We start from the raw sequence: 19,852 nt of genomic DNA on the forward strand, positions 1-19,852 counted from the left end.
GACCATGGCGGACAGACTTTCCGTCTGTCGCGGAACCATTGTGATTCCCACCGCCATCCAAATTTGGTGGTGGGAATTTGCAGCATGATGGCGGAAGGATCGCCACCGCCGGCCTGGCGGTGGTGGTACTTCCGCCATCATAATGAGCCCCATTGTCATTTACGATGTCATAGTTCTAACTCTCAGAGATGCTAGACCTATTGCATTGCAAATGCTTGTTTCAAGAGTAGCAAATAAGACACATGTGAGGTATGAGAAAGGAGCTGTTTTCTGGCCCCAGAAATGTTTATTTTTTTATACAAAAAAAGCAAATAAAAAAACATAAACAGTGAACATAAGACGTCCTTCGCATGTTGGGACCAGTAGCGACGTGTCCTGGAGAACGCAGGCTAAACCAAAAGCTGGTGAGCTGGAGGGGGGATCCATGCTTCTGTGCGGGGATATGGTTGGGCAGCATGGGGAAGTCAGCCCCTATTTGTTGCAAAGGCTGGTCTTGCAGCAGGTCACCTTTGACAGCTTGTTCTTTGTTTCGTTCTGGCAAGCGGCCTCTTTGTTGCACTTGCGATGCATGACTGCAGAAGGAGAAGGGAAGAGGAAAGGAACGATTCAAGGATTTCATTTAAAATGCGCTAAGTATTGCCCTGACACTGGCTTCAGCGTATTAGCACCAGAGTTTGGCAGCCATGTGAGAAGATGAATGCGTCTGAGGGCGAAATGGGGAATATTTCCACAAAGATAGTGAATGTTGTGGCTGGTGAGATGTGAATGTTACTGCAGGTGATGTTCCCTGGTCCCTGCATGATATGCTGCTCCAGCCTGTTTTTTCCCCTTTGAATTCTGGGATTTGAAGTCCTGTTTCATAATGGAATAAGCAAGACTTCAAGACCCTGGACTAGAGCAGCACATGGGAATCTTGGCAGGGCTGGATGCTCCTGTGGGTGCGATGGCGAATATTACTGAGGGTGAGATGAGACATGGTCAATGTTAGCGTCAGAGATATTCAACGTTACGACTGGTGAGATGGTGATGTGAATGTCACTGGTGCTCAGATGGAAATTGATACTGCGGTTGAGGTCTGTCTTAGTAAATGTTACCGCCATAGAGATGGTGAAGCGGGTGAGATCTTGAATATTGTAGAGGGTGAGGCCTGGCATGCTGAATGTTGCTATCAGAGTGAATGTGGGTGAGATGGGAAATGATCCTAGAGCTGAGGATTGAAGGGTACATTTCTCTGCCTTAGAGATGGCGAATGTTACAGCTGGTGCGGCGGTGACTGATTCACAGGGTGAGATGTTGAGTGTCGCTGCTGGTGAGACTGCGATGTAATTACGGGTGAGGTCTGAGATGGCGACTGTCACGCCTGGCCACTCATTACTCACCAGCTCCACCGATGGTCCCGTATTCATCCCCAGGCTCTGGCTTGTCGGACGGCATGGCGGCCTTCCTTTGTGCCCGCTGGCACACTTCTCCCTCTTTGCAGGTCACTATCTTCTTCTTCAGACATTGAGGCGGGGTAATACACTCGTAGCACTGCAGTCCGCCGTAGGAGCCTGAAAGAGATGGGTTCATCACTACCCGGAGACCTGATATCACCAGCCCTTCCCCAGACCAGGTGTGACCTCCAGTAGGCCAGGCCACCCTCTCTTCAGGACCTGGCTCCGCCACCCACAGGCCTGGCCACCCCTGGGTCTAATACTCCCAGTCTTGGGTCTCATACTCCCTTCCACCTGAGACTAGTGCAACTTCACCCGTGCCTGGCACTGCCACCTTCCTCTGGCACGATATGGCCTCCAGTTAGCATCCTAATTACCATCCTTTGACTTGAATGACCACCCTTGGGCCTGGTTCTACAGCTTCACTTCCTGGTACATCATGAATTATTATGTGCATTTGTGGAGAGGGAGAGTTACTGATCTTTCCAACACTAAATCACAGCAGGAGAGGTTCATTCGAGACTGCTGCACGTAAAGTGCATTGAGGTGTTCAGTAGGCCCTTTTGCATTTAAAGTGCATTGTGAAGTTTACTCCTGCATTTAAGAAAGCCAATAAGAGTGACATTTGCATGAAGTGCTACTGGCTTTATCAATTCTGTTGCTGTGCTAGGGAGCAAGCGCAAACTATAAAAACTGAAAAACGGATGCTACAGAAAAAAAGGTTGCTTAGTTTTTCAAACCATCCACTCCTCTGATGCTGTTATCAGTGCTTGCTCCCCACTGCTGCTGGGCTGCTCACTACCTGTTGAACAGTCCCTCGTGTATTGTAACGGAGGTGCAAGGGCGCACTCAAACACCACTGGATTGGCAAGATGCTGTGTAGCATGGGCAAACACGCAAAAAGGTGCAATAATGCTGCTTTATGGTAGGCGTCATTTGTAGGTGCCCGCATGAGTGATGGCATGTGTCATTACGCATGCGCACCAACAACATGAAGCAGGCACGATTTTTTTTCCTCTGATCCAGCATGGATTGTCAAGTAAAGGAGAACAATTAGTGCAAAGGAGGAGCAGGTTGCGGGAAGAAACAGGAGTGCGCTGGGGAGGGTAAAAGCTGCATGAGAGGGAGAGCAAAGGGGCCAAGGAAAAGAAGTGCACGACAAGAAAGCAACACAGAGAGTAGGAGGGGTAGAGAGTTTGAGAGAGCTTGCAACACAAGGGAGGAAGCATCATGGGGGTATTTGGTGAGGGGAGGAGGACACGAGGGAGCGAGATGAAAAGCACAGGCACTCTCATTGAGTGCTTAACGAAGAAGAGAAAAGTAGTTCCCTAGAAGTTAGTGGTGGAAGGATAGAAGCCAGCCAGTCAGAGAGAGGGTAAAGAAGCTATGCTCCAGGGGCGTGACAAACACAAGACGGACAGGCTGGGGCAAAGAAATCCATTGAATAAGAAGGCAAGATTAGGAAAGAAACAATAGATTCAACCACTAGTCATCAGTGAGCGGGCTTTCTGCCACTGTAAGAGATTGGTAAGCCCGCAATAAGTTCACAATAGGTCTTTTGCAAACAGACAGTGTGCCCCATCTGGTAGGCTCAACCAGGAGAGGCTCCTCTATTAGGACGGAAGAGAACTGTCCCACTGCCAAAAATGCGCCCCAGGAAAGCCCCAGAAAAAAAAAATTAAATGATAATAACCTTAATTTATTACCATTTTATTTTCCATCCACCTGTCCCGAAACCGAGTGTCAGGAACGGAGCGGGCCATTGCTGCAGCATGGAAGATTGGTGGGCTGGCTGTGCACTTGGTTTTGCCAGACAGCAACAGCCAGCCAGACATGCACATTTTTAACCTCTCTATCCCAGCTGTCTTAGACAGTTGGTTTAGAGAAAGCACAGGCCTCCAGGGCTCTTGAGAGCATTGAGAGAGGCCTTTCCCTCATATCCTGGTGCTGAGCTAAAGCTGGTTTCCAGCATGAGAGGAGTGCCAAGATTGGTTAGGAGGATTTGTTGGAGCCCAGGGGAGACAGAGGAGAACAGGACAGGAGCGAGGAGGACGTCATACGTCGTGCAGCAAGCAAGGTAAGGTGGTTCTTTCTTTTTTTTTGCACTTGCCACTCACCTTGCATGCATGCACGTACCGACCATACATTTGCCCGCCCGACCCACTCAGCTTACGTGCCAGCCGCCACTGGGCTCAACCTAAAATTGGTGACACTGAAATGTGATTGAAAATAGTGCAAACCAATAGATGGACGTTCCAGAGCAGAAGAAGTCAACAGCCAAGGAGGGTGACCCAAAGCAGCTTATTCCATGTTTTTCGTTTGAGAAATTGAGTACATAATAAAATATGTTTGCCATGAATGGCGCAAAAGCCTTACACGTCAATCCTAGCAAGGACAAAAAGTGTAAATTCACTGGGCCTTACAACATTTAATTAGGGTTGTGCTCACTGCATGTTTCATTAGACCCTATGATGTCAGTGGTTGCATTAGGGTGTCACTGACGGGACACAGCCTGTTGAGGGTTGGGCAGACGACCCCGTTTCCTAACCGAATAAAGAATGCCAGGCTTGGGGAGAAGCACGGTGATTGGTAAGGTCTTCCCATACCGGTGACCCTGAGCAGTGCAAAATTAACAGAAAGTGAAATTGACGTAATGTTGTTAGAGGTGAGTCTTTGCTCCCTCCTATGTGAAGTCAGTGAGGAGGAAGAGAGGAAAGGAGAAAAACAATGTGACAGTAGGACTAAAGGAGGAGGCAGAAATAGGGTGGTAGGAATGAAGAACAGAGACAGAGTGAAGGAGAAATGTCAAAGGAAAGGAGGAGAGTCCCAAGGGTAAGGGGAGCGGGATGAAAAACAAGGAATGAGGAGGAAGAGAGAGCTGACGAATGAGGATTTCAACTTGGCCCAAGTCAGATTTGGCTAACACATCCAGTCCCGGATTTCCTTTGCATTCAGGTATTTGAGGTTTTGCATTTTCACTTGAACATACAACACTACATGCAACAGACAGCAAACAAATCTAGAAGCTATAAACTTCCTCCAGCGGGCATGAACAACTGAAAAGATCTCGCCAAGTAGCCAGAAATAAGATGTTATACATTGCAGTGGAGTAGTGGAGTACCTGCATCAACCCATTTTATGGTGCAAATAAATGACCATCCGCCACCTGGTACACTCACCGGATTTAGCTTGATCTGATTCAGCATCTGTGGAAAGAAGAAGAAAAAGGATATATTACAAGACAACCTGCCTCCAAAGTTACCGCTCACTACTTTACAAAACCTGAACACATGCACTCCACAAGTTTTTATGGGCCCTTGAGTTAAAAACATCTTGCTAGGTCCCACACGCCTAACAACTATTCCTAAATCACATACCCGCCCTCCCCCCTCCGTGAAAGACAAAACAAGCAGCTACGACATCTGACGCCATCTTGTGATTCTAGCCTTGCTGGCTGCCTCACCATTAACAACTGTTCTTTGAAATCTCTAAAAAGATTTTGCATCAAGGGAGCCATGAACGAGATCCAGGAACAATGCCTCCTTTGCCCTCATTCTGACGGGCCTGATTGCAAAGTAATTGTTATAATAATGTTCTCCTGTAGCCGGCTTTAAGTGGGCTGGGTCCTGCCGGGGCTCAGTACCGCTATTTCTGAGGCAGGTGCTTTAGACGGGTCCCTATTGGGCTCTCCATTTTTACTCTCATCCTCAGGGCGAAAAAATAAATCTTAACTCTGGCCAGAGGCGCAACTAGAGCCAAATTTCGAGGGGGGGTGGGGGCTAAGAAAACATTTCAGGTGGGGCTAATTCTTCCAGCAGTAGGAAGTGTGGAGATGCAGAGCCTCTAAGAAGGGGTGACAAAATGACAAGGCCTCATTAACATGCAAATGGTCTTTTAAAGACCTGTGAAATACTCGGGTGCGGCTGTCTGTGTGCCCGGGAAACTGTCTCAGCCCTTGCTCCCACACACGACATGGAGAGGGTGGTGGGGCTGAAGCCGTTTGAGCCCAAAGGGCTTACCGAGTGCACGTCCTGCTTAGCGTTTCGCTGCAAAACGACCCTCCGACGATGAAGGGATCACCACCTATCACACCTCACCATGCAGCGACATTCTACAGAGACCATGCCTGACGGCTTTGGTGAGCTGAACCCCCTTGTGACCAAGGAGGAGACCATAGAGTCATGGCACTTGGCTGCACATTATACCAGTCTGCAAACTATTCCATCTGAAGAGTCTGACCTCGAGGAACTCTGTGAGGAGTCCCGGTCCACGTCTTCCACAGGTCCCGGGACCAAATCGATGTCTATGATTGTGTGTATGGACCAGACTAACCCCAAATCCACACATCTCTCCTTTCTCTCCTCCCCTAATGTATTGCTGATTGTTTGATATATTGTTTACTTGTTGATCTTTTTCTGGTATATTGTTGAACCACATTGTTGCACTTCCTTTCATCTCTCCTGTCGCCTCCTACCGCATCCTCCCTCTATTTATGTCTCTCCTTCCCTCCTCTCTCAATGTATTGAGACTGAACTATTTTGTCTGATGCCCGATGGAGCTACTTGGTTTAGCTATAGGGGAGATGGGCCGTGGATTCCCTCCTTGGTCGTCACCTACCCAGTCGGTCTTTAGGCAGACTTCTTTTTATCTCTCCTTATTGTCTCTCCCCAACTATCCTCTCTCCCCTGAATCTCTCCCCCTGCCTGCTACTCAGCCTACCCCCCTTTCCTTTGTGCCCTTTGACTAAGCACTCCTCCTCCCCTTGTTGGGGAAAGATCCAATGTTTATACTCTGGAATTCTCAGCGAACCCGCTGAGTGAGTCCACTGCGCCAAGGGAGCCACTCACACTTGAGGTATGGTATGGCACCCCTTGCCAAAGCACTCTCTCTCCCCTTTTTGGGGAAGGATCCAGTGTGTAGGCCTTGGAGTCTCAGAGACCCTGAGAGAGTCCACTGCGTAAAGGGAGCCTCTCGCAACAGAGATAGGGAAGTGATACCACTTCCCCTGGGATCACAGCTTACTGGACTTTAGACGTTGCCTTGACTCGTCTACCGGTTTGTGTCTCAGTCATCCTTCCCCTCCTCTTCCCATGATGTGTCTCTCACCCTCCCCTCCTCTTTCCCGCCTTCATTACCTGTCTACTTCCCCTGCTCCAACCCCCCCTCCCCTGAATCTCTCACCTTGCCTGCTGTTTCCCCTTACGTATTTGTGCTTATTGTTTATCTCTACCTTACAAGTAACTATGTTGCCATGCTCTAAGAACTGTGTAACCTTTGTAACGATGTAACCTGTAACTATGATCTGATGCTCATGTAAAGCGCTCTGATACCTCCGGGTCTAGCCAGCGCTATATAAAACTTTAAATAAATAAATAGACTCTGGGGCAGTACCACCCTTCACTACCTGTGACTTAAGCCGGGATCGGTATAGCTCTTTCAGTTTCATCATGCCAGAACTGAAGCATTTTCAATATTATATACAACGAAGCTGTAATTGTTGCTTATTTATCTCATGCAGCTACCAACCACTGGCAAATCCAACAGTCCTGACTTCTTGTAGGTGTAATATTATTTGTTGTATTGTATATCTGGATGCAGTGACAGAAGCAGCAAAATACCAGTCAGGCAGCATACTATGCTAAGCACAGATTTTTAGCTTCCATGTTTTTGATCCACGCCCTCATTTATATCGTCCACGCCCTTTTGAGATACTCCACCCCCCCCACAGACCCCGCCCCTAGTTTTATAAATCCACTTAAAGCCCTGCCTGTAGCCCTGAAGAGCTGCACGTTCGTTTTGATAGGCCATGGCACATATGCATTTTCTGAAAGTGCTTTACTAAAAGTGCGCAAAAGGGATTTTCTCTTTTTGAGACATTGCAAACCTTGATGGCTTTTGTGCAGTGAAAATATTATAGCACGGTGTACTTGCAGGCTTAGCACAGGCACGACAGTGCATGCACCCTTCATGCACAGAGCAACGAGTGCACACACACACACACATACACACACACAGACCCCCAGTTACAGTATCTACCCAGCACCACCACATTGTGTCGCATAAGAAAAATGCATTTAAATCGACACAACAGTGCAGTCACAACAGTGTTCAGGTCATAGTGCCTGTTGTTATCCATGAGCATTCTGTTGCAACACCAAACAGAGGAGCACAAGGGAGGCTGGTGAATGCCCACACATCAAACACTACCACTTGTAATGCGACTACAACTGAGCCAAAAATGTGGTCCCACTGACGTAACAAGCTTAGCTAGGGTGCTCAGCATATGGATGCTGAAATGTGCACCTGTGCCCTGGAGTGTTCCATGTTGAGAGGGGGGTTCTGCCAGCACTAGCCCCAGCCTTAACTGTGCTTTAAAAACTAAAAATAAAAAAGCTCTGGGATGTGCTGAGCGGCCTCGCCTCGCTTGGGCTGACTTTTTTTGTCACAGTAGGGCTGCGAAACTTCACCAACTGGGCTAGGAGTTATCAGGAGGGATTCTAGGCCACGTGTATTAGGCACACCCTCAGTCACAGAGGCTGTTTGTTATATGTGACTCTTAGTTCTGCTTCTTAGACCACACCCCCTTCAGAGACACCCCTCGCCATTTTCAGCCACGTAAAGCACTAGCCGAACGCATGGCCGACCTTTGGCACGTGCCACCTAGGCGCAAGCGTAGGGCACACACCTCCAGAGGGGTGCTGGAGTTCCCTGCGGCAGTCTACCTATGATGACTTTGACACAGATCTGACTATGATACTGTAGTAGGGTTAATGTTCCTGTTCTTTCTGTGCTCTTTCTTTCCCCTTGCTGTTCAGCCTGAGTATGTGTGGAATGTTGATTATGTCATGGAATGTTGAATGTCTGATGTGAGTGAGTTGGTGTCAGCAGGCTGAGCAGCTAGGAGGATGCTCCTGGTGGGGCATACATACAGGCCTACTTACCATCTTGGCTACAACTAAATACTTCTGTAACCTGTACCTGAATAAAGCTTCTACTTGGAATCACTACCTGGCTTCCTGTGGACTTACATACTACGACAGATACCTCCAGGGGTACGTGGAATCTCATCATTTACAGCCTTCAAAAAAGAAATAAAAATACTCCTAATGAACAAATTCACGCCCTAAGACTTGATTCTAGGCAGACATCGAGTCATCTATGCGAACCTCGTATCACTGCATACCTCTTGCTGTTGTAAGGATAATATTATTTGTATGTTTATTACCACAACCACCTAATGTTCAATAACTGTATATAGTGGAATGTTCTGTTGCCCTCTGGGATCATCATGCGTTGTCTACGGGTCACCTATGGTACACATTTATTCTATATCTGTCTTGTACGTAATGACGAATACCTAATGCCTTATACTACCTCATATCTTTATGTTTTATAACTGTTTACTGTAAAGCGCTCTGATACCCTCATGGGTCACGTTTGCACTATATAAAACCTTATAAATAAAATAAATAAATAAATATGTTACTGAAACACTGACCAGAGGGGATTCCTGGGGTGATTTAGGTGACATAAAAGAACCTGGCTTTATGTTCTTGAGTGGACTTTTTACATTTCACTTAAAATGTAAAAAATGTAAATTGATACTTGTAAAGCGCACTACTCACCCGCAAGGGTCTCAAGGCGCTTGTACGAATACCGCTGTGGAACCTGGCTTTCCCTGTGAGGTGTCCACTCCTGGGCACCCCCAAGGTGGAGGCCAGGCATCCTTAGCGTTGTGGGGGCCGTTGTGGAGATTAAGCAAGCTATTGCCCAGAGTTGCAGAGTGGGACTCCATGATTGGAATAGGTACCGAGGCGAGAATTATCAGGTCCGTGGAATTTTTGGAGCCCAAGACCCGCAGAGGCGGGGAATTGAACCCTGGTCCCAGGCTAGACCTCTGCATAAGGGTCTGCCGCTCTAACCATTAAGCCACACTTCACCACTTAGGAGGTTTCAAGGCCTCTTCAGGTATCAGGAAGAAAGAACCTTCAGAGGAATACCAAGGGGCAGATTTACAAGGAAGTGCTGCAGCGTGGCACCGCAAGGACTTTGGCTGCACCACGCTGCAGCACTTTCAGAGCACAGGAATGTGACATATTTACAATAATATGTCGCATTTCTGTGTTCTTCTCTGCACTGGCGCACAAACAGCTGCCATGCGCAGGTGCAGGCACCCTTGCACCATGGTGCAGGGATGCCTGCGTAATGGAGAGATTGTTTTTGTGTAGGAAGGGACACCTTCCTGCGCAAAAAAATCCCTACCAGCATTTTCCTCTTTCAATGCGTGCTGTAGAATGCAGCACGCATTGCAAGAGGAAAAAAGCGAGGAGGAATGAAAATATTTCTGCTTGTTGCTCCTCTACTGACGTATTTCCAGACTTACGATTCCTCATAAATCTGGAAATGTGTCTGGTTCCATGGGTGTTGCGTGGCAACACCTACAGCAACACCCATGGAATGCCCCTTTCACACAGAGTGCTGTGTGTGAAGGGGCCATATTTACAAGGACAGGAAAAGCCACGCAAGATGGCTTTTCCTGTCTTTGTAAATATGGGCAGTGTAATGCGCTACCAGTGCGTCACAAAAAGTGACGTACTGGCAGCGCAAGGGGCTTGTAAATCTACCCCCAAATGCCCAATAGAGTTACGGCTACCAACAGTAGAGAGCATGGCCAATCTTTCTGACTCTACTCCTACAAAAGTATTGCAAAAATGGAATAAATGCAAAATAGCCGATGAGAATGAGAAGGTTGCAGAGCCTTATAAAGGTTATATGTACTCATAATGTGCAATGTGGCTGTTGGCCAAAGAGCAATTTCTGTTCTGACTCTTCCCACAACTTTTTCTCCTATTCTGTCTGGGAAGAGGTGTGATGCAGGGAGGCTGACTCCGTAACACGGGGGCTCACGGTTCGATCGCCGGAGGCAGGTTAGCCCAGCACCTTGTGACTCTGGGTAACAGCTCACTTAATCTTCCCAACGGCCCCCAGCGCCGGGGCACTTCTCCGGAGGTAACTGTGCACTTTACAAATGCTGGTATTTCATTTCATTTCAGTGCACCTTGTCTCTTTATTCTAATTTTCATCTAATTCAGCAGATATCAGAGATGGTATGAACTACAAGGAGATGCAGATTTGGAAAAGTGTCAGTTCTTTGACATAATTGGCTTTGAAGTGGTCAGAAAAAAATCCTTTGGAGAGGCATCAGGACAGAGTGTATGCCGACAGAGAAGTTCGAAAGTCGAGTAGCGGTGTTTGTGGTAGAGCCAGCTAACATCTGTCGGTGGAGATGAAACATGGCAGGCTTTGTGCTGGGTTGTTGGTGATGCACAGAGGAGAAAATTAGCTGGTGCTGGCCTCCCAGTGTTCTTCCTTTCTAAACAGGTTGAGCATGCTTGGGTGAGATATAATAGTAGTGGTTTCAAACTCTGGTAGTTTTGATAAATATATTTCACAGGAGGGGTTGGCAAGCCCTGGTCCATTGAAAAAGCACCAAAAACAATATGTAAAGGAATGTAGTCCTTAATTAATTTGTGCCGGTGGTCACCAGTGGGCTCTACCAGAACTTTTTTCTGTGGACCAATAATTTCCATTCTCTCCCACTGTCCTGGTCCATACTGATAGCCCCTTAGTTCACAGAGTATCAGGACAAACAGAACAGTCTTTTTTGAGTTTCACAAAGACTGAGGCAGTACAAGAAGGGCTGTGGAGCAAAACTTGGACACCAGCACATATTCTTTTACATATTAAGCAGGGATGAGTAGCATTTATTAATAGAGTGTAAAGCTGATGAAGTTTAATATACTTGCGAAGTTGAGGGGTCTACAATTTCACAATGCAATCAGCCTGTAATATAGAAGTGCCCCCATGTGTTTAGATTCAGGGGGTGCAGAGGCAAGTTGTCTTCTACAAACAACACTTACCCACCTTCAGTCCAGTCGCTTGCCCCCCCTTGCCCCACAATGTAGGAGACCTACTCACCTTGGAAGAAAAAGACGGCAGCCACCACGCAGATCAGCAGGGCCCTCATTTTGTCCTCAGTCCTAGAAGTGAGTAGGTAGAAGAAGCTGGTGTTAGTGCCTGAGTTACTAGAATATCATCATTAGAAAAAGATTTGACAACGCAAGGAACTTCCCCAGTACTTAATGTGTGCTTTTATTTGCAGGTGGTGGGCACCAGGCGTGGCCCTTCATTGTGGGCAGCAGGGCTCCCCAGTCCCCCCACCTCCGTTTTCTGTTGTTGTAATACTTTATTCGAGAAAATATATCATAAAAGTACAGACATAAAAATACATTAAACAATTTACCAAGTATTACTACAATTTCATTAAAAGTCATCACTACAAACCATTTAAAAAGTGGAGAAGAGTCTACACAGATTTAAAAAAAAATACATTCTTAAAACTGGATCTGATCAAACATTAAATAGCAGCCTAGACCGAATAAACCAAGCACTGGCCAGATACTTAGCAACCCCGCAAACTATGTACGTAGAGGTAGTGTTGGTTAAAATAATACGCAGAGCTGATCTATGATCCCTAACTCCCAGCTCCCTACACACAGGTTTCAACCATTTTGCTCTAACCTGCTTATAGGCATTACATGCAAACAAGAAGTGGCCAAGGGATTCTTCCAGACATGGGCAACCTGGACAATTTAGGTCATGAACCCTCCTGACCTTCCACCCTTCCATAAATCTTTTGAGGGGGAGGGTTCCGTATCTTAGTTTCAGGAACAAAGTTCTGTCTCGAGGAGTCTGGATAAAGTCCAGGAATGGTTCCAACTTTCTGGAAGGTTTATGATCAAGAAAGTTATTCGTCAAGGGTCCCCAGCTTGTTGTGTTGAGGTCCTTGGCCTCTACCCAATCCCAGTATAATTTTTTAACAATTTGTTTAGTGGGAGGGGACTGTGAGGCCCAAGACTCAGCCAGACCTATAGACTCCACCAGCTTCTTTAGATTATTAAGCCACCTTATTTTGCCGGATACATTCAAAATAATTAACTCGTCCAGCACTAGAGCATATTTTGCTAATTCAGGGGTCCTTTTAAGGCGCACCCAGAATAGCAAGGGGCGGAGTTGAACTATTTCTGAAATTGATCTTTTGCCCATATCAAGGAATAATGGTTTCAAAGGGGTAGAGGGAGGAAGGGAAACTATGTCTCTCAAGAACTTATTCTCTGCAGTTGCCAACGCCTTGCTATTCTCGGCACCCCACAGTTCAGAGCCATAAACTGCAGAGGCTAAAGCTTTCCCCTCGTTTTCCAAAGAATGATTTGTGTCTGTCAGTCTGAGCAAAGGTCAACCTGACACACACTCACCATGTCAGGGTCAGGCAGTCACGTGCCTTACATGCGCCTTCACAGGCGCCTGAAAACCTGAGCCATCCTTTGCTGGACTGAAGATTTCACAGCACTTAGTGCAGTGACCTTATCAGTCCAGCAAAGCCCGGTGAGGTCCACCCCTCCTTATAAGAGGGAGCATCACAAACAGTCAGCCCTTAGTGCATCAGGTTTAAGTGCTGAAGTGCCTAGGGATGACTATCTATCAATGACCCCTCGTCGCAGAGTGGAGTGGGGTCAGCAAGTATCACTGACCCCACCCCAGTATGGGCAGATATGCAGGCTGTCTCTATCATGAGACGCAGGCTGTCTCTATCATGAGAGAGTTTGGATATCTCCTCCCTGGGCTGGCAGGGATGAGTTGCCTCTGTCCTGGGCAGATCAGAATGCCCTTTCTTTCTTGGAATGCTAATTCGGACGGTCAGGGCCAGGCTACGTCATCCCAGGGAGAGGCGGGCTGTCTCTTTTCTGCAAGGGTAACACTGTTTCTTGCATGAGACTATTGTGCTGTCTCCTCTCTGGGTTGGGATGTCAAGGTTGTTTCCTCCAGGGCTGGACAGCCAGATTGTTTCGTGCACTCTTAGCCTTAGGTTAGACGGCTCAGGCTGTCTCTGGCACCGTCAGGGTCTAACCTAGGACTAAATGGGTCAAACCCCCTCTGTTCCTAAATGAGGCTGCCTCTTATTTGGGGTGGAGTCCCAGACTGTCTCTCTGCTCAGGCTGACCTGGGAGGGTGAACCTGCACCCTGCATTGAAAAAGTAGTCTTTCTTTGCCTTGGAGGGTCAGGCTGTCTCTTACCTACTAGGGTCGGTCTGTCTTTACCAGGAAGGGTCAGTCAGGCTGTCTCTTACCTCCCAGGGTCAGGCACTGTCTTCCCCCGTTGGGCAGAGGCTGAAAACAGGCCCAGGTACCAACATGAAAGTGCTCCACGTATGTGAACTGGGTGGTAAAAATAGTGGCCCTCATTTGTGAACAGAGCAACTTTGGCCTTTGTAAGGCTTCTGTCTGAGAGGTCTCCGAGTGGTGGGGAACCTCGGCTGCAGAGCTTGCTGAAGTCAGTGCGAGTGGTAACATTAGATACAGGCGGCAGTGGCATTTACAATGCGCATCTCCTATCAAAAAGATAAAAACACTGACGCATCCCGAGGCTGCATGCAGTGAGATGACAGCATTCACCGCCTGCGCCGTGCTGCCTGCTACCGCCGCCTAGCCTTTATTTAAAGATGTTTACAGCACCAGCCCACAAAACTGGCGCACAAACACACACAGCCACAAATCCCGCTCACACACTGACCTCTCAGACTGAACCTCCGGCCCTGGGCTGCCCCGATCAAGTCATTTAGTATATTACCTGTAAGATGTGCCTGTGCTGTTCTCTGGTTCTTGCGCTCAGGTGATGTTTGGTGCTCCCAGCGCCTTTTATATAGTGAAGGCACTCCCTCCTTTCACCCACCGTTTTCCTCCCTTCATCCCACCTTCCCTCCCCGCCCCGCCCTCCTCCTTCCTCCTCCTTCCTCCAGACTTCAGTGTTTGTTTTTTGACGTTTGCGCGGCTGCCCTTGTCACACCCCTTCCCTGTGAGGGAAACCCACGCTGCTGCTGCTGCTCGTGCTGTGCATGTTCAGGGTGTGGATGAGGTATGCAGTTCTGATGCTGCCTACCATGGTCCTACTCTGTGCCTACTGCAAGCCTGCAGTGTCGGACTGGGACAGAAAATAGGCCCCAGCCCCAGAATAAAACCACTATTTAGTGATGTAGATGGTTAAAAAAAGGGGGCCATATTTATCAACTCGGGGCAGTTTTGACCTTGCTGATTTAGCAGACTATGGAATTGATTTTGCTGCAGGAAAAGTTTGTTCTGATCTCAGGGAAATCAACAGTGAAAACCTGCCCAGAAGACGATAAATCAGACCCACAAGCAGACACAAAAATGATCCTGATCCTCCCTTCGGGCTCTGCCTGGCTGTTTGCTCTCTAGGCCGGGCTCACCCTGGAAGCCTGCAGTGCTGCTGCCCCTGCTGTACACTAAGGAAGCGTGCACTGTTGAATTTGACCTGGAGCTGTTTTTGTGCACAGTGAAAATATGCATTGCCTCTGAGTTGCATCTGTTGTGCTTGTGGGGCGATAGTTGAATGTGCTGATTCTCTGAGTACAAAGCATAGACACCCTGCTGTTGCCTCCTTCTTATACTTGTTTTGTGTGCACGTGGAAGGCTTGCAGTCAGTGCTTTAAAAGGACTGGTACTCTCCAGTACTGAGTACTGCACTAATTTCATTTTAAAGGGAAAGCAGGGCTTAATTTGCGCCTGTGGTTTCCAGTGCTCAGCACCAGCACCTAATCAGCAACACCGGCGCTTTTCATGGGCACGGGGAGATTACGTGATTTGCCCAGAATCACAGGGGGCCTCATTTATGAGGCTGTGCATCACTTTTACGCCGCTGGTGCGTCACTTTTTGTGACGCACCAGCGGCGTAAAAAATGTGCCTTGTTGCACCATATTTACAAAGTGACGCATGTAGGTAGATGCGTAACTTTGTAAACCCCTGCACTGCATTATACCTGCGCCATGTATAGTGTATGCAGGGGGGGGGCGTTCTGACGCAAGAAAGGGGCATAGAAGTGACGCAGTGAAATCTATAAGATTTAATTGCGCCACTTCTAGGATGCAAATGCGTCAATTTCTTACACCTGCCTCACAGCAGGCGTAAGACTGATGCATGCCCTTTCACATGGGGCTTGACCCATGTGAAAGGACACATTGCTGGAGTTGCGTCACTTTTGTGACACACTCCAGCAATGCGTCACTTTTGCGCCATACAGGTACGTCAGAAATACTGACGTATCTGTAACTCCTTGCAACATGATGCGTCATACAGTAAATATCACGCATCAATTATGTCGCAAGGAGGGCACACTGAGAAGTGACGCATCGCTGCTTTCACTCAGCGATGCGTCACTCCTCATAAATGAGGACCAGGATGTTTAGCCTGACGCTAGACTCGAACCTGGTTCCCCAGCTCCGAAGTCGAAGCTCTGGCCATTACGATACATCCTCGCCCCACTTTCATGGTTCTATTTTAGGCGGCGCCTACAGGAGAAATGGGCTGCCTCCTGACAAGAGCCTCAACACTTACGTTTTTTTTTTTACAAATTAACCACTGAGGAGAGTACCTGCATTTCGCAGCACTGCTGCTATACGTTTAGCGGAAGATTACCAGCCCTTCTCAGGAGCATACAGGTACTCTAAAGCAGAGGCCGCAGTGGAACAATGCTCCCAAGCTTCATTTATTCGATCAAAACCGTTCCCTTCCTTTTTATTAAAAAACGATCGATCCTGAACGGTTGAGAGGAGAGAAGCAGCATTGCCTGCACTGTGAATGAATAAAAGGAGAGGCAGCTGAACTAGCCTTCACTCCAGGATTCCTGTTCCCTGAGAGAAATACAAATATGTGTAATTGGTTAATCAGCAAATTTACAGGATACCAGGAGCCAGTATAGGCCTTGACTCATGGAATCTGTGATTGGTCCTTTTATAGGAAACCTATCAAATATACACTGTACAGTTAGCCTCTTATTAAAGCACAGTAAACTTTTAACCAATCGTTTTGCACTTGTTAGCACAGTATATTTATACCGTGTGAAACCTTGTACTGTGCGTAATATATTTTTTAACTAATGACATATTGACAGTGCTTTCTGTCACAGGCTTAGACCTGCTAGCACTATAACTACGTCAATATTTCCACAGTGCACCGAACGAGATTCAAATCAGTGTCCACCGGGTTACACCCACAAGTATCTGAAGTAAACGCAATAACCAACCAATGTTTTCTACCTGACAAATGCTTTTCCCCACAGATCAATTTAAATTGCATTTATTTTTCGTTTAGCGTGTGGGCATTATATTTTATATGCAAGGCGAACAAAATAATCTGCTTTTTAGCCATGTATTTGTTCCCGCGCCCAACACTCTCTGCCCCATCCCCACTGTACTCGGAATCACAGCTCCCACGCTTTTCTTTATGAAGTTGGAACCTTAGGTGCTGAAAGTAGGAGTGTGGTGATGCTGCAGCACCCCAAAATTCCATGCTAGAGTTCAGAAGGTGAATGAGCAATAAAGACGCCTTTACATTTTGTTTCTATCTGGTAACATTTGCTGTGCATCAAATACTGAGGTCACATGTCAGGCAAATGGCTGTTCATTGTTTTTTAACATGGAGATTGTTATTTACTTTATGTGACAGCAAAAGATGATTTTGCAAAGTGAACTATGTGGCAATCTTGAGGGAAACAGAGGCTCTTCAAAGGTTGGACACAACCTCAAAAATAACTGCAGGATCAAACCTTCAGGCCCACATATAAATACACAAATAAGACTCGATTTTGAGGTTTTCCTAGTAAAAAAAAAGTTGATTAATGAGTCGTAACGAAGAGTCAAAATTCTCTTTACTTCATTCAAGAAATATATATAAACAAGAAGGGCCAACACGTTTCATGACACACATGCTGCTTCTTCAGGGCCAATCCACAGTTACATACACTTCACCTAGGGGCTCATTACGATGTTGGGCGGAAAGCCACCGCAACTTTAATGGCCATTTCAAGTGTACATGTGTTATCTGGTAATAATACTGAAGTACCACAGGCTTTAGTAATGTATTTGCAACAGTGTTCTCCAAAACCAAACACCAGCTACATACCCCTTACCACCCTCCTGCTGAATTTGCTACACTTGTTCTCCTTGTGATGCTTGGATTATCAGAATCCCTATGATGTCAGTGATGTCACACTGATGGCAGCACCCCCACTCTGAAAATTGCACCATCACCACTGCTTTGACCGCTGCTCTAGCAAGTAACTGCATTTCTCTGTTTTTATTTTAAGCACTGTTTATTTTAAGCTGTGTTGTTGCCTGTGCTGCACCTGTTCCCTTTGCAGTAGAGAAGCTTGCCCTGTTGCAGTCCCTACTGTGCCTGTGTCTGTGCACGAGGGAGTCATACACCGTTGCTGGTGTCTGTTTTCTTGGTGTGATTATATCTTGCTCTGCTGCTTGCTCTGCATCTTTGTTTCTGTGAACATTGCTGCTTCTTGAGACAACCTGCTCTTTGTGTGAGGGACCCTTGACCCAGAACAGCCTGCCTTGTACCCGTTGTGAGTGTGCGCGAGCCAGCGTGCCCTCCGCTGCGTGTAACCGAGCGTGCGTTGCGTCATACGTGAGGAGCTCGAGACTCAAAGTGAGCCGCCGCAGGTGTACGCGTGAGGCAATATCTGTGCTGCAGGTGAGGCCGTGAGAGAGTGAGGCACGCCTGCTGTGTAAATGACTCTGGCGCCCAAGTTTCTTGTTTTTTTCCGAGGCGTCGTTCTGTCAAGAAAATTAATAAAAATAATCCCCTAAGTGTCGACATAAGTGCGATTAGTATGTTACAATCCCCTGGGGAATCCTGTCACGTGACAGCGGAGGAGGGTTGTTGTTCCCTGATGTACCGTGTGCAGGGCCTGCCAGTGCCAACTCATACTATGTGGCTGTGTGACACACGGTGTCATACCCAGTGCTTGAAATGGAAAATTAAAACAGCAGGTACTCTGTACCGGAGTACCTGCTTGTTTCTGAGAAGTGTCGGTACTTTCCAATTAAAAGTGTTATATTTCTCTTGAGAAGTGCCGGTACTCTCCCTCTCAAAATAAAAAAGTGCCGCTGCTCTGTACCAGACAGTACTGGCCCATTTAAAGCACTGTAAATCATACCACACCACGGGGGCACTCGTTTCAGAGACGCATTCAAACAGTGAGGCGGAAACCTTTGCAAGGAAGGGGCTTCCAGTCCAGGTATAAACGCTCGATACAACTGGGCTGCAGTTTAAATTCCCCAAGACTCGGGAGGTGGTGCCTGATGAGTTACTTATTGCTGTGGTTGAAAGGGGGTGGGGGGCTATTTAGACAGAAATGGGGGGGGGTCTAATCCCCATTTGTCATAGTCCAGCCCTCCCACCAAGGCCACGCTCAGTTCTCTCCTGTACACTCCCACGGTGAAGATTCTTAAATTGGCAGGACTCCATATGTTGAATTTTAATCTTTGTCTTTTCCCCCATTTCTGGCAGTGCATGTGTGCTGCTTCTCTAACTTGGTGAGCCAGCCCTTTCTTCCAAGTTTTTTTATTTTATCCGCCACTGCTCTAAAAATGAAAACAAAAAATACTTGGGTTAGGCACAAATTAGGAGTCAGAGGGGACCAAGTTATAGGGGGTGAAGTCCTGCTGAGCAAAATTATTGACTGTCAGCCTAAGCGTTACTATGGTAATTTGTTTACATGCTCTTCCCGCATACGAATTAGCAACATAAAAAATAATGCTGCAGTAAACATATTTTTATTTACATAATTGTTCAGAATCAGACTACACTGTAAGGTAGTTTTGTGTTTAAGGCACTGCCAGAAGAGGCCCACGAATATTCAGAAACTTTCAGGCTACAATACTGGTAAAATAACTCAAGTGGTTAGCTTAATTCCTGGAGACACCTGTGTGTGATTTCTGCTCCCAGTTTTAAATCCCCATAAAATAGCTCAGTGGGTTAAATGGGATTGCTTTGTACAATATGCACGGCACATATTTATACTCTAGGTACTATTGTTTAGTGGGTTAATGCTTTCTGTTAAGAGCTGTTAGACCTGGCATCCTTGGTGTGGTTTCCCGTCTTTTTGGCTCTGCCTCCTGTATTTTTGCTGTGTGCAGGATTTCCTCTTTTCTTGAACTAGATGCTTCGGGCACTTTGCCACTGCTGATCAGTGCCAAAGTGAAAGTGCTTCTTATGTAAATTGTGTTTATGGATTGGTGTTTCCATGATTGGCTTATCTGATTTGCTGTTAAGTCCCTAGTGCAGTGCACTGTGTGTGCCTAGGGCCTGTAAATCAAATGCTGCTAGTGGGCCTCCAACACTGATTGTGCCAACCACACAAGCAGCATTTCAAAGGGTTCTCAGACCTGCCACTGCAGTGTCTGTGTGCAGTTTTGAAACTGCCATGTCGACCTGGCAAGAGCACCGATTTGCCAGGCCCTAGCTTTCTCCTTCTTACATGTAAGACGCCTTT

The 19,852-nt window shown here is 47.0% G+C and overlaps 1 protein-coding gene across 1 annotated transcript; it reads right to left on the reverse strand.

Annotated features, from left to right (window-relative positions):
• Positions 1–250: 250 nt before the first annotated feature.
• Positions 251–14,192, reverse strand: LOC144768865 (uncharacterized). The gene is made up of 5 exons (XM_078652872.1): positions 14,122–14,192; positions 11,412–11,473; positions 4,613–4,639; positions 1,380–1,550; positions 251–572 (listed from the first exon to the last, which is right to left on the reverse strand). The coding sequence occupies exons 2-5, from the start codon at positions 11,458–11,460 to the stop codon at positions 472–474; spliced, it is 348 nt and encodes a 115-aa protein (XP_078508998.1). The 5' UTR covers positions 11,461–11,473; positions 14,122–14,192; the 3' UTR covers positions 251–471.
• Positions 14,193–19,852: the final 5,660 nt, after the last annotated feature.

Source organism: Lissotriton helveticus, chromosome 7 (assembly GCF_964261635.1).
Source record: "Lissotriton helveticus chromosome 7, aLisHel1.1, whole genome shotgun sequence".
In the NCBI taxonomy this organism is placed as follows: domain Eukaryota; kingdom Metazoa; phylum Chordata; class Amphibia; order Caudata; family Salamandridae; genus Lissotriton; species Lissotriton helveticus.

What these genes read in the sequence shown, in the direction of transcription:
- LOC144768865 (XM_078652872.1), bottom strand. Translation starts at nt 11,460, where the DNA reads ATGAGGGCCCTGCTGATCTGCGTGGTGGCTGCCGTCTTTTTCTTCCAA. An exon ending in TGCCGTCTTTTTCTTCCAAG is followed by an intron (nt 4,640 to 11,411) that starts GTGAGTAGGTCT and finishes TTCTTTCCACAG; the next exon opens with ATGCTGAATCAGATCAAGCT. An exon ending in CGGGACCATCGGTGGAGCTG is followed by an intron (nt 573 to 1,379) that starts GTGAGTAATGAG and finishes CTCCTTCTGCAG; the next exon opens with TCATGCATCGCAAGTGCAAC.